Below are 15,792 nucleotides of genomic sequence, written 5' to 3'. Positions count from 1 at the left end.
AATCATCACTCTTGGATCACCCTCAGTTTTCTTACCGCGTTGGCCAAAGTATTGCATTGTATTTTAAGAAGATATAAATTTGTTTTCTCAGGGGGATCAAAAACTGGTATTTGGGGAGGGCAAAAGTATCTTAGACATTACAGTGGTTTTTGACCTTCTGATGGACAACAGTACGTCTGTATAGTTTATCTTTAGCATTAAAATTTCATGGGGGCACAGTTAAGAAAAAATGGTCTGAAATGTTCCTTAGGCTCCTCAAAAAAGGTTGAGAAATATTGGTATAAAAGAAGTCTGTGGATACCGTCTTTGTGGTCTTATTTTTAGCTTTCACTGAATATAGTTAAGAATTCAGAATTTTTAATTTTCTGCCCATAATAGTGAGGTGAAAAAAATTGACAGGAGAAGACATTTTATAATTACTAGACCAACTGTGGGTGAATTTGAGGAGACAGGGAGTAGTACTCATAATTTTTATCAAATCAGGACTTCATTAATGCACAGCATATTTCTGTGGACAAAAAAGGAAATTGGTTTTCTCAGCATCGTGTCATTCAATAGGAGGAAGGACTTCATTCTACAAAATTTATACAATGTTTTGTGACAAGAACCTGGGACATCTCATTTTGCTAAGAAGGCGTGTGACAGTGTTCATCCATCGTTCATGATGGCTGTGCACCACAATTTACTTGGTGCAGTTCTGAGTGAATAGATACTAAAGCAGGTATATGCCGAAGACAATTGGAAGGAACATTTCATATAGAAATGAAAAAATTCAGTTGATTAATCATTCTGAATGGTGTTTATAATCTAAAGAAGAAAATATTTTGGAATTCGAGAGAAAAGAAAATGGCTGTTCTCTCTACAACAAAATTTTGAATAATCCAACTTTTCCAAAGTATTGCATTTGATGATGTTAGTTCAAGAAGAAGGACCAGAATTAATGATAAAGTTGCACCTATTAGAATTTTATTTGAAATTTAGAAGCAGTATTTTTAAGATGAATATCATGTTTATAGATTCATGAGGAGCAGTTAATTATATCCAAATTATAGACAAATACTTTCAAAACCTGGAAAACAGGGAAAAATTTTTGAGTTTATTATGCTTAAATTCTTACTGAAACTTATAATAATGTTTACACCATCGCTTTATCTTTTTGTAAATTATTTAAGGTGACTTAAGATAAATAAATAAAACAACAAACAGGGTTCTTATGTTCCAGACAGTAAATGGTCATGACCATTTTTCATGGTACACTTGAGAATTTAGGTATCTCAGTGCATTCGGATGTTGATAGCTTAATATCTGGTAAGCCATTTAGTACTTCTGAGTTTAATAGTATGGAAAAACAGTGGTAATAGAGGTGGGATAAATAGTCTCTGGTGGAGAAATTGAAGTGGTCTTTGGTTGTGAAACACCAGAAGAGTATAAATCTCTTGGCTTTGGCATTTTCAGTTTGTCTTTTTTGAGGAGACTAAAATTCCATATTGTTGAAAAATCAATCAAAGGTAAAACCAAGAAAACTGAACCCAAGGGTCAGATTATGAGGCTAGTCAGATCCCTGAGCCTACAGTACCTTGTTCACTTTCTGCTAAGTGGGACAATAATAGGATTTGTGTGTGTAAAATGAAAATTGATGCTTCTGCAACAACTTACAACTTCACTCCAAGTGTTGTTTTAAGGCCTTCCTTTGGGTAATCCTTAGAGTCTGAATGTAGATCTGAAGACAGATTTACTGATTTATAAATCATTTCTTGCTTTTTTGTCCATGCAACCAGTGTCACAAAACAATTTAGGTCATAGAGAGATGTGATTAAGTTGTGTAATCTGATATCAAGTCCCTTATTGGGATTATTTCCTGTTTATTTATTCCCAAGGTTATATATTTTTGTTTGCAGTATTGATGCCCTTTAGGTAGGAAGCTTAGTATTAGAGGTCTAATATAAGCTCTTTTTTTGTCTTCTGAAGCCCTTTCTCATTTAAAATCCTCCATCGCCCCCTACCCATGCTTTACAGATCTATAAAATCTCACTCTAAAAAACACATGAATCATTCTAATCAAACTATGAAATGTTATTTGACATCTTACTGTCCTTGAACACTCAACCCACTGATCAGTGGTTGTATCAACCTTCCTGTGGTTTTCTAATCTTTATTATTGAGAAATAAGACTGAAATAAGTAATTTTTTGAAAGTACGAGTATTGAACTATCCTACAATATGCTGTAGAGAGACAAAGGAACATCTAGAAATCTTTCTAACTTTGAACGGCCCAAGTCCCTTTTAATCATTATTGTTCATTATCTGAGTGGATATAAAAGGCTGAGCCAGATCAGGGCCTAATGCTTTGCCAGAAAAGGAAAGGTGGTAGGAATTCTGGTTCCTCTAGAATCGAGCAGTAAGGAATAATATCCTAGTTGTAGAAAAGACCTGAATTTACTTGCTGCAAGTAGTGGCTTTTGAAGTTGAAATATATGGAACTTCCTGTAGTTGGGTAACATTTTATGAAAAGTGACAGGTTTTCAGACGAACAAAGGCTACACCACCAATAAGAGATGGAGTATTGCTGTGCCCTTCCTTTTGGCCTTGGCATTAGCCTGAGGAGGTATGGTCATCTTAGCTCTATAGAAACAACAATTTAGTCTAGTTAATGGCCTGTTTGCTTAATGCAACATGTAGATGTTCTGTAGCTAATTTTCATGCCAGTGCTGACACTGTTACCATCATTTCTACGTTACACATTTTTTCAGACATGGAGAAAACTGGTTTTGACTTTTCTAGAAAGTGAAGGGGGTGAACAACCTGTTTAACTTGAATACTATTTGTAAGGCTACAGAATGCCAACATGTGGCGTCAGCAGGTATGAGGCATCATGACTAAAAGAGGGAAAGAGAAAGAACTACAAAGCAAGAAGATTAAAGAAAGGGAATAGGATGGGATAGGATGCCCACAAGAACTTTAATGTGGAGAAAGAAATAAGGTAATTCTGTGGGGTGTGTGAGGGCCATGAGGAATTATTTTAGTTGTTATACTTAGTTTACTTTGAACTTAAACTTACATTTGCTTAGAAAAATATAATAATAAAAAATTTTAATTTTTCTACTTATTACTAGTATAATTTAGTAATTTAGTGCTTTTAATTATTGGCATTGCTTTTTTAAGATACTGGTTTTAAAATTTCTTTGAATGTTCTTTAAAGTAGTTACTTTATATCTTACTGTTAATCAAAACTAAAGAATTCTTTAGATAGTTATTAACTATATAAAACTTCCTTCCTGAGATATTTTTGGTGAACCCAAATGAAACATAAAAGAGAAATTATAAATGCATTTATTTATAAAAAATCAAGAATATATAACAGACAACGACTTGCACTTCTGTTAAGGTTTAGAGTGAGGTCACAGGTCAAGGTACTAATAAGAGTGTTTGGGATGTCTGCTGCCATGAAACAAAATGGAAACTTGATTGATAGCTAGAGGGTTGAAGGGAGAGAGTGTGGTGGAGAAAGCAAAGGTCAGGGAGCCATTTCCCTTCTCTGCATGTATAACAATCAACTCTCTCCAAAACAAAATTTAGGTGATATTGGTCAATATGGCATATGTTGTGCACATTTCTATGAGTATTGTGAAATGTCAGTATATATGAAGTTATAATAAATGTTTTAGTAATTTGAAAGCTGAAATGAAATTGGCTACAAAAAGTTGTGGTTTTGATGCCAAGTTTAAAGTAATTACAGAATGTTTTGTTTACACATATGATCAAATATGTATAGGTTTGGTTCTTAGCAAGAAGTTAAATTTTATTTTAAAACCAATTTGGACAAAGTTGTATAAGAAATAAATCCCTTGTTTTTTACTTTGTAATTTAAAAAAAAATTCTCTTTGATATAGGTCTGGTTTGCATGAAGTCTAGTAGTTCAGTTGTGGAATTGGTTATGCTACTGTGTTCTCAGGTGAGTGACAAGAATCAATGTTGAATTAAAAGTAAATTCTCAAGTGAATTCATTTTGCAAGAAAGTTAAAATTGATTAGAAATTTTTGCTACAATAGTTTTGTGCTTGCAGTTTTAAAATAATTTATTTGTATTGCAAAAGGGTTACTTCTTGTGTTTGGGGCTAACAGTTTATTTCGAAGTGAGTGCTGAGAGAAATAGGATAGATGAATGAGAAATAGAGGTTTTTCGAGCCACATTTAAAAATGTCCAGATCAAATGGCCTTGAGATGGCTAAATTTCTTTGCCTTGCATATTAAAGTTACAGAAACAGATTTATTTCTATACCTCGCGGAGTGCCACTCTGACTCCCATGGGAATAATGGGTTTACTTCCCTTTTGTGCAGAGGTTATAAAATGAGTGATAAATAATTTTGAATTCTTGTCATTGCTAATTATTTTTGACATATCTAGTAGATTTGGGAAAACATCAACAAAAATATGACAGCCATCATAATAAGATGTAGTGAATAAATTCCTAAAAGCGAGATTACTTTCATTGTTCAGAAACCTTATACCTCATGTGGTAATGATTTTTTTTTTAAACTTATGTAAAAATCATGTATCCTGTGATATTTTCTTTTCTCTTTAGCAGTTAAACAGATGAATGTTTTTATTGAGAGTTTTTTTTGGTAGTCTTTTAAAAATGATATCTTGCTGGTAGTAAATTCCCCTACTTAAAACTTTAAAATAGCCTTTTTTAATAGGAAGAGTATTGGTCTAGAGGTCAAGGGTTCTGACCCATTTCAAAACCTTTGACCTTCATTTAAAACTCTCCTGGTTTACTTGCCTGACGAATAAGGATAATGCAAAATTAATGTTTCTTTTCATCGATTTATTCATTTTAGTGCCTATATTGCCAAATTTATTTTGACTGTGCTGATGGACATTTCATGAATACAAATTAAAGAATCATAGAAGGTGTGAAAAATCAATACTATGCATTGTCAATAAAATGCAATAAGAACAATTACTTCCAGAGATTACATCTAATGGATTTTTATAATGAACTTGTGAAGAGTAGTTATGTTTGAGGTGGGCTTATTATTCTTAGATTTAGCGAGAGTCATGTTTTTAAGTGAATTATCTACTTTAGAAAACTCCCATTCCTTTACAAACTGACTGGATAAAATTTCCCATTTAGTAATCTGATTTGAAATAATTGGTCGTTTATTTCTTGAATGGAAATTACCATATACCATTCTTATACTGACATGAAATTACCCTTACTTTAAGAATCATTTGCTTACAGTTTTATATGTATACTCAACAGCAGTATGAATTTATTGTTTATAGAGATGTAATTGTTTCATAGATGAAGTTTGATAGTGAAGTTTCACTTTCTAGGTTAGAAGAATTTAATGTATTCTTGATACATGAAAGCTGTTTTAAATATAGTATATTACACAGTGGAATGTTAGAAGCTGAAAAGATAAAGAATGACATGTTTTAAGACACCTATTTGTCATGTATGTCACAGTGCTGTTTAATACTATTCCAATCAAATGGGAATATGAAGATCACTTAGAGTAAGTTGCAAAAGTCAGATCATCTCAAAGTTTTGTTTAAATAAAACACATTATTGGTTTGTTTGAAGTTCTTAACATTTTTTTATGGGTTCTCCAAAAGTTCCACGGCATCTCTCTAAGATGTAGCACAGTGCAAAAACTGACATGAAAAATGAAGCTAGAATTAGCTCCAGATGTATACAGATTGTTCTGGGGTGATAATTACATTTTTCACTTTGAATTTTCCTAATTCAAAGAGGTCAGATTGGCAATCACAAAAGTGATTTATTTTGTTAAAAAGTGAACTGTCTTTTTCTACATGAAAGCTTAAGAGAGATGAAATTGAATTTGAAGTCGACATTTTGCAGATATTGGGTGGCTGTGGCTTGAGTTTGATAATTTGTTTTAGTCTGAGATAGGGTGGGAAGTAAATGGCTAGCATCTTGCTAAAATTTTAATCAATTTTGTAAAGAAGAGATGTAGTGGATTGAGTGCCAAAGATCGAAAGATCAGGTCAAAAACTCCTTTTTAATCACATAAATAATGGGATATGCTTATGAACTTAACATCTGCAAATTTGATTTAAAACTTTACAAATTAGTTGATGTTAATTTCATGGCAATCAGCCATGTTCTGATTATTTTTCTTGAATCCATTCAAAACTTTTTTTTTGTATTCTTCTTAACAAAGTGTTTAAGTCTGCCGTATTTATTACAGAAGAGAGTTTAGAGCCTGAATTTAAGAAATGAGGAAATGATCACGTTTGGTTTGCTGTCATTAAGACCAAGTAGATCACTATATATTTTGTTAAAGCTTCAGCTAGGATCATATTTTTCAATATCCACTCATTCATTAATAGGTTTATTAGATACCATTTCATATTTTATCCCATTTAAATTTTAACATTTTAAGACAAAATGTTATTATTTAGAGTTGAAAATCTTTCTTAAAATATTTAGCATGTTATTTTTGAGTAAAGTTATATATATATATATATATATACTTATGGTTTATTAAGTTATGCTTATTCCTATACTGAAAATAATTCAAGAGCTATTTAAGCTCCAAAACCTGATTTAAGTCTTCTTTACTTCTTTAAAATAAGACTGTATACACCCTTCAGGAAACTGTATATTCTCTGATGCACAGAAAATAATCGAACAACTTCTTAATTATATTTCAGATTCAGTTTTTCAGAAGCATGTAACTTTTTTTTGCCCAATATTTGTTGTGTATGTGTATAAACCTTGTAGAAATCCATATGAATTTAAAGAAAATGTTAAATAAATATTTCAAGTAATATTACTCCAGCATTGTGTAAAGTGTTTATATCCTGCTCATTTGACATTAATATCATTTTTGAAGGAATTGACATTGTATTCAAGGCCACTTTATAAAAGTGTTGTGTTGCTCATCCTAATTCAGTCTGACATACATTCCAATAACACTACCTCCCTTCTTGGGTTTAAAGCTTAATTTATGACTGTGCATTGTGAAGTGCGTCATTTAAAAATGGTTTCAACCCAAAACATCTAATAAATAAATAATGTGTATGGCTACTCAGTAGTAGACTTTCTAGACTAGAAATCATTCCATCGGATACTCAACAGTCCACTATCGGAGAGGGCTGTCAGATAAATCTTATGGTAGCTGCATTCATGTCCTGTAAATCACATATTATTGTCTGAGCCTTCTGCCAGGTCATCTATTCTTTTCCCATTTATCAGAAATGCATAGAGTATATAGAAAAACTAGAAGCACCATGTAGTCTGGCCTGGCATCCTGTGTGAGTAGTTAATTAGCAGTAAAAGTTAATTTAAAAATAGTGTTAGTCTGATTTTTCTTCAATACATTTTTCAACAAAATATGTAGATTGTTGCTATTTTGGGAAATATTTCCTTTGCATGAAGGTAATAACAAAAGGTTTGGTCATTTCTTTCAATATCTCTGAATTATTAATTTTAAAAGTATAATGTTCATAATGAGAACCAGCTATCACTATTCATATGATTCTTTAATGTCTGTTTTGTGGTTGAATTATTGCCATTTGAATTTTTTCCTGAATCTTCATAGTAAAGTGTTCCTCTTTTCCATCACTCTCCTCTAATTTCTTTTCTCTAATTCTGGTTTTCTTCTCCTTTTTGAGTTTATTCCTTCTAAATATGTGACATTAATGTTATTGCTCTTGGCTTTTTATTTCATGAGCTTTTCTTTTTTATAGTTGTGATGAGTATTTTGGGTAAAGTAGATAATTTAAAAAAAAAAAAAAAAAACCCCGAGAAGGGTAGGGGAAAGCAAAGCAGCTCTATACCATGGCACAAAGGCATCTTTCATTATTAGGCCTCTCTTACTGTTTGGACCTCATTTCTTATCACTTTGTTTTTGTAACTGTTCTCAAGCTATGCGAACTATTTAAAGTTACCCAAATGTGCCATCATAATTTTGTGTCTTGGCGTAGGCTTTTTCTTTCCCTATAATTTCCTTCCTTCAAATTTGGTGAGTCTAATTGTTGGCTTCTTCTCATCACTCCGAGCTCAGCTTAATTATACTCTTCTCAGATCATATCTATAGTTGGTATCTTTTTTGCACGTCTTCATCTTAGCACTCATCATATCACAAATTTTAACTATACCTGTGCTAGTTTGCTACTTCTTTATTGCCAGTCTCCCTCTCTCTACTCTAGGTCCTATGAAGGTTACAGCTATTTCTGTTTCATATACCTAGTATACTAGGTAAACTGTGAAGTGTGCCTAGTACCCAGCACAGTCCCTGGCATCTGATGGCTGCTCAGTGAATATATATGGAATAAATAAATAATTCAACTCCCAGCTAAATTGCCATCTCCTCTGGAAAGCTTTCTTTGACTCCTCTCTTCCCCACAACTCTAAGCCTAGGTGAGGTATACATCCTAAGCACTCACTTGACCCACCTTATAGTAATTTCATTCTTTATTTAAATTGTCTATTATTTTTTTTCTTTCCCGTTAGACTTTAAGTTTCTTAAAGGTAAGCACTGTGTTTTATTTTCTATTGTATCTCCAACATTCAACATAATTACTTTTCAACCAAATATTTACATAACTGTACAATTAATAAATGGTAACATTGATCATAAACACTGTATTTTGGGCTTTTACCTTTTGGTCCTTTTCATTATGAAACATCCTCATTCTTTTGTGTGTTATTAAGTGTGTATTAATTGTTCATTTTTATTGTCAGCTATTTTGTCATTGCCAAATATTGTAATCATGTTCATTTATAAATAAGAGTCTTACTTTTTTCATTTTCTTTTGGCTTAATCAGATTTACTTCTTTTTAAAAAATCAGTTATTGAAGCACAATTAATATACAATATATATGTAAATATTTTACAATATTATATACAAGAGTATATATACAATATCTTAAGTGTACAGTTCAATGCATTTAGATATATACACAACCGTGTAATACCCATTTCAATCCAGAAAGTTCCCTGTGCTTCTGTAATCAATCCCTACCGGTATCACCTCAAGTTGCTACTGATTTGATTTCTCTTACTGTGCGTGCGTTTTACTTATTGTAGAACTTAATATAAATGGAGATTTACTTCATTTAACTGTTGTGCTTAACTCCTCAGAGTGTGCTGTATATAGGGTACACGTCAACCTTTTAAACTAAAACTCACTATCTAATATTAAGAAAATAGTGTGGTTTTTAAAAAGAAATAATTGAGTCAGTAAAACATAGGTTATCTTTTGCTAACCACAAAATAAGAATTTTGAGTTTAAATTGCTCATTGGAAATATAAAAGTCTTCTTAACTTCCTTATGCATTTTTTTTTACCTATAAGGAAATCTTATGGTATGGAGCTTTTATGCAGCAGTATTGTGAGGCCATAAACTATACTTCGAAAAAAAAACGTCTAAGTTTTTGTTTTCACTGTCTGTCAGGCTCAGTTCAAATGCTGTCTCTTATACAGAGCTTTGTGTCAGTTTATTTACCCTGAGTCCTCCTTAATATGCCTGCTTGTGGTATTTCTTTTTTTATTTAGCAGACATGTACTGAATGATTTTAAGACAAGTCTCTCCTTTTAATCTAGTAAGAGAGACAAATAATTGTAATACAACATAGAATTTTTATGAGGACTTTAAGAGAAATAGAAGCAAATAGTAGGGGCAGGGAGTGGAATTAGGAATGGGGCATAAAAATGTATTTATTAATCCCTGTTTAATTTAACTAATTTTATTTCTGTTCATGAACAGATCATTTCAGGCTCCTTTGCCTTTCAGTCAAAAATTCTTTTCTAGGTTCCATCTATGTTTTTTTATAATTTCATCGAGATCAATAGATATTAAAGTTCTTAAAGCATTTCCTCTACTCTTTGCTGTACCTATAATTTTCCTTGGTTAGATTTGTGGTAGCCGGCTACTTGTTTGATCAGTTCTCACTGTCCAAAATTTCCAGTACAGCAAATCCTAGTGTGTACTGTGTGATGAAAATGGATGTTCTCTGAGAAAAGCAGACAGTGGTAAATAAGCTTGGAAAATGTTCATTTAAATTTAATTAGGATCTTTACTGGAGGGTTCCTCAAGGCCTTTAGTCAATACATGTGTGTATGTGTATAAAAAAAAAATATATATATATATATATATATATATAAAATAAAGTGTATTGTTGAATCTGTTATGAGAATAATATTAGTATATTTGATCACAAAATGCTTTTTATGGCCATAGTGTGTATGGATAATTTTTGTAAAATATACTTTAGGAAAAACATCAGTGTTGACACAGTGAATAATACAGGAAATGCCTCTTTTTGTATTCTGCTTCTGGTTTTCTCTGCTTCTCCAATCACAGTGATTACAGAAAATCAGTAGATTTGCAAAAGTACAGCTGTTTTTTTCATGAAACACTGTGATTATTTTTACTTCATTCAAGAATTAACTCAATTACCTGTTCTCTCTCCTTTGTAGGTAATTTGGACTCAATTTACATGTTGTTTCTGAAGGGATAGATGTTCAGAACTGATTATAGTAAGATTTGGTATTCTTTCTAGAACAACTTAAGTTTAACCAGGAGTGTTTGTGTGTATTTTTACACACACATATATGTATTTTTACAATATTTATGTAGAACTAATCCAAGCTTAAGAATAAATTCAAATATTTTGACATCAGTTGATTATATAGCTATTTCCTACATTGGTTGAGTGAATCCCATTACATTTTTAGTCAATATTGTGGCAGTTTATGATCTGTAATCATGTTTAAGTGTCCGGCATAAAGTCTAGAAACCAGGGTCAGAATATATTTTATATTAATGGGATATTACATACATTGTTAGTGACCCATTTGTAGAATCAAGCTTTGCTATGCACTTAAAGAGGTGCAAGAGGTCCAAATAAAATGAAATTAATCTGTATGTGACTGTTATATGATACAATGTCTGGTGAAAGAAATTTTCAGTATTTGTCAAATAAATGAGTAAAATTTTAGCAATAAAATTTTAACAATTTTTAATGGAATAAAGATTTAGTGATAATTTATAGTTACACAGCTAAATTATACAGTGGCTGTTGCTCTTCTTAGGTCATCCATTTATCCATTCAAACAATTAGGATTTGAGATAGCTTGTAATCAAGACCTAGACATAATAAAAATATGAAGTCATTATTAGAGGTTAATTGGGTTAAAGAATTAAGAGTCACAAAATGACTCTGATGCCTAAGTCCAGGGGTTTTCACTAAAATCTGTAGTGTTTTTATGTTTGTTTGTTTTTTAAGTATACTTTGTATATAAGGCATTTCCTAAAGTTAGTAGACAACAAAAATCTGTTGATGATCCTGAGAAGTGAGGGAGAATGGAATGCTGCTAGCAAATTCACCCAGGTATATTTAGGAAGATTCATTAAATTAATAGATGGGAGAGGAATTTACTCTTCTTCTGATATGGTCTGAAGAACTCTATCTTTGACATGTACAGATATTTTTGGCATAAGAACATATAAAAATCTTTCTGTGCATATATTGTGTAATAAAAAAACTTATTTAATATGTGAGTTTTTTGCTTTTAATATAAATTAGAATAAAAATAGTTCTAAATCCTATTAACTCTTATTAATCTTCATTTCTTTGCTTAGATGCCCCCAACATTGGATTATAAGTTGTGAATACACCAATTTAGAGAACTCCATCTTAGAGTTAAATTTACAGAGATAAGTGCTAAAGAAGGGTTAAATTTATGCACATAAGAGCTATTTTCGTACTTATGCTATATTATAAGTTTTGTTTCTTTTGTTGGATTGAAAACTCCTTGAAGTCGGGAAGCCATTTCTTTTTTTTTTTTGCGGTATGCGGGCCTCTCACTGTTGTGGCCTCTCCTGTTGCGGAGCACAGGCTCCGGACGCGCAGGCTCAGCGGCTGTGGCTCACGGGTTCAGCCGCTCCGCGGCATGTGGGATCTTCCCGGACCGGGGTATGAACTCGTGTCCCCTGCATCGGCAGGCGGACTCTCAACCACTGCGCCACCAGGGAAGCCCCAGGAAGTCATTTCTTAATTGTCCATTTTGTCTATGTTGTTTATTAGTGTCAGAGTATAATAATCATTTAATAGATATTTGTTGAATAAATCAATATATTTACCTTATTTAAGTAAAGTTCCCTTTAAATTTAATTCTTGAGTTTTTGATTCATTAAAAAGTATTTTTTTTAGTTAGGGAACAGACACCATTCTATTTAATACTTTTATTTCTTCTATTCAATTTTATCTTAATCTGAAAGGCAATTTAGCCCTTATATCGAGGCTTCAGACCCTAATTCTCAACTCTTACCCTATGCTTACTTAAATGTTTTAAAGTAAGAAAATGATACGCATTAAATCCCTTGCACCTGATCAGCTTTGGGTCTCAAAAAGATCCGTTAAGAGTCACAAAAGGACCTGTTAAAAGTCTCAACTGATGACCTCTTATGAAGAAATCACTTTGTGCATGTAGATTTTCCTCTTTCTGTAGAATTATTTCTATCACGTTTAAGTCACTAGCTTCAAATAACTCAGCATTCATTTCAGGCACCACAGCTTCTGCTAACAAAGGGAATATGACAAATGTTGAACCTCTGGCTCTTAAAAATGATGTTTACCCAAATATTTTAGCACATTGTACATGAAGGTTTCTTAAAAGAGACAAATCTATATCTGAGTAGAAAGATTGCTAAAAGTGCTTGCATGGCAACAAATTTGCAAAATGTATTAAATGTTTAAATTTATACTTTGATATGCTGTCAATAAATCATTCAACTTTCTTTGTAACCAGCCTTCCTTTTTCCAGTGTAAATGGGACTTTAGGGGCAATTGAATTGTTTAAGACCAGTTTATATGTAGCATGGTCCAACTAAGATCAGTATAATTTAATATTTCAACCTTTTCTCAATGTTACCCCTCCTTTTATTTTATTTTGGATGCCTTTATTCCTCATCCTTAGAATATATTTATAGAAAATTAGTGAATGTAAATTGATTGTCTCTGATTTGTTATTGTCAGTGCTTGTGGCCTTTTGATTGCGAATGGATGAGAATCAATATGGTAATGATTAACATTGGGTTCAAAAAAGTAGGCTTGCAGTACAATCACCTGTATTTATCTTAGAGCTGCTGTGAATGCTTTGTCCTTATAATGTACAAAGGCTGTGAGCATAGGTGTTCTGTATTGAAGTGCTCAGAATTAACTTAATTTTGTGTGCAATCAAAATATTTGACCTTATGAGAAGGAACTAGAGACCTTTGAAGAAGCATGATGGGAAGCCTGTGGGAGTTGGAGAGGGTAGTTTAAGATTCATGCTATGTTAACCGATCATGAACATCTTAAATGCACTAATAGTTGTGAAGCATTTGAAACCAGCTTAATAACTGCACTTTATGCTAGTATGGAAAAAAAAATTTGTAGTTTTACTTGATTCAGATTTTTATAACTTGCTTTTATAAGGTGGACTCATTTGTCTTTAAACAATAGCAAAAACATCAAAAACAAATAAATCAGACTGAATTATTGCATTTCACTTTTAAAAAATAAAATATTTAACTTGATGGATTAGTGAACATGAATTGATCTTTATATGAATCTGGATGCAGACCTTTCCAGTATTAATTTAAAGTGCTTTGTAACCAAAGAGAAGCATAATTTAACTTTAGGGCAGGATTTATTCTGAAATACAGGCATCCTGTTGATTCACTAGCGCACTAGGATTTAGAAAACAACACCTTTTAAGGTAAATTTTGTGGAACTGGCAGTACACCCTGTGGCTTGGCAGTCTAGTCAGAAGGATGATACCATGCTGACTATATAACTAGATCTTTGAACGTTATTCTCAAGGGTGGTAAATGCAAAACAAAGTAATATCAACTGGCACTTAATTCTGCAAGTTCCCTGCTGATTGGGGTATTCAGAGAAATGGAACTCTTCCTGACAGGAAGTCAGCCTATGAGTATGGAGACATCTGAAAATAAAGTGTGCTTTAATTTGGCACCCCACCGTTTTACAGCTGGTCTTTTAAATTGGGATTAGGCAGCGAGTTAGAAGAAAAGGGGAATACGTGAATGGAAATATTCTAAGCATAGTGTTTTCCTTTGGTTTTAACATAATTATGATTACAGCTCGGTTTCTGTGTTTCTCAGCTTTGACTGCTATTGTTTGGTTTTGCTTAGTCCTTTCTTTTTTTTCTATTACTTCAAATTAATCCACTGAAGTTAAAGTATTACAAAAAGGCTAGATTAAAAGCGTAAAGCCTGAGATTGTCTTTGTTTTTATACCAAAACTCTCTGATAACTTTTTTCATAAATAGTATATAATTTAATAGTTTTTAAGCAGAGTAATCAGAGTTCTTAGGATCTAGATTTACGTTTTGCTGTCAATTTTAAAGTGTTTACACTATTTGCCTCAGTTGACTGAGTTTAGTACTTTAGTGCAGTTAGAATATAATAGCATTATGTATACATATATATATATAAAACACAGTATAGTTTAGGGAGGGACAATTATTATATATAAGTAGTTGCCCATATATTCCATATGTTATGCATCTTTTAGTCAGGCAGCTGTTTTTAGTCAAGCTGCCATTTTATAATATGAGCTTCCAGAAGCATGCATGCAATTTTAATAAAACCTGAAGTTTGCACTTTGATTTAGGCCTGAATAAAGCACGAATCAGAAGGCTGAAGGCTATTTGTTTTTCTAGTAGTTACTTCCTCAGTTGCTGGAGATGGACTTTGTAGAGGTGGCTGTTGTCTCCATCATGGGTAACAAAAGGAGAAAGGGAAAAGTCACTTTGGAAAGGGTCTTAGGAAGAGACTGAGGTCAGGAAAATGCTGTGATGATAGATTTTTGAATTTTAATAAACGTTTTTCCCTCTACCACTTGTTAACTCTGTAACCATGGGCAAATCACTTCACTTGCTTGAGACTCAGTTTCTTATTGAGTGAAATGGGTGTAATAAAGATTATATTAGATAATATATGTAAAAGGATGTAGAACAGTCCATAGAGCAAAGTAGATTGTAAATTAAAGTTATTAGTTTCTGAATCTAAGTGTTTTTAACAGCACACAAAATCTTCTCTTCAGTATTTTTAGTGCCTCTTGTTTTCTTTTAATGAAATTAGATTTTTCATATCTATGCTTTAGTCCACCATTATTTTCTGCAGTGTCTCTTTCATTATTTTCTCTTCTTTCTATGATTATATGCCCAGTCTAGTCCATTTTCATCTCAAACCATACATTATTAGATCTAGGAGATATCCCATAAATTTGCAGTTTTGGGCCATTTTCATGTAGGCAAGGTTAATGGTTAACATTCATATTTTCCATAGGCTTCCAAAGGTGATCCCACTGTTTCCTGTGCAAGCTATAGTGACCACTCCTTTGGAAGTCAATAAAGTATACCTTAATACAAGTGAGATGGATGTCATTTTAGGGATTAGTACTCCAGTGATTTTCTTAAAGATGTCTTCTGTATATTTCAGTGCTTTTTATTTATACTACATTACTTTCAACACACCTCCTGTGTTACCATAGTTGAGAAATGCTTTTGTAACAGTTAACCTAGGTCACTGATTATCAACCTTTTTTTTTTCTGGCCGGATACATCATCATTAACAGTTGCTCATTATGATGAGTCTCACCCTGAGTGCTGTCAGAATCGGGGAGACAGGCAGGGACAAAAGGAGGTATCATTTGAAAAAGGTCTCCATAAAGAATCAGAAATTCTGATCCAGCTTATTCCTGAATTAGAGAAATGGCCTTTTCCTTTGTGTTGCTTTTTACCTCTT

General features: G+C 32.4%; 1 protein-coding gene across 3 annotated transcripts in view; it reads left to right on the top strand.

Annotated features, from left to right (window-relative positions):
- LRBA (LPS responsive beige-like anchor protein) overlaps window positions 1-15,792 on the top strand; it is a 730,232-nt gene that overhangs the window by 208,610 nt on the left and 505,830 nt on the right. For 2 of the 3 annotated variants that reach the window (XM_060147738.1, XM_060147737.1), the window contains exon 33: window positions 3,891-3,952. In XM_060147738.1, the coding sequence (XP_060003721.1) occupies window positions 3,891-3,952 (62 nt within the window). Of the gene's footprint in view, window positions 1-3,890; window positions 3,953-10,500; window positions 10,515-15,792 lie in introns of those variants that run through there. The other variant, XM_060147734.1, reaches the window with a different exon arrangement.

This window comes from Lagenorhynchus albirostris, chromosome 4 (assembly GCF_949774975.1).
Source record: "Lagenorhynchus albirostris chromosome 4, mLagAlb1.1, whole genome shotgun sequence".
Lineage (NCBI taxonomy): Eukaryota > Metazoa > Chordata > Mammalia > Artiodactyla > Delphinidae > Lagenorhynchus > Lagenorhynchus albirostris.
Note: the sequence above shows the minus strand (reverse complement) of the source record. Positions and strands in the feature narration are given on the sequence as shown.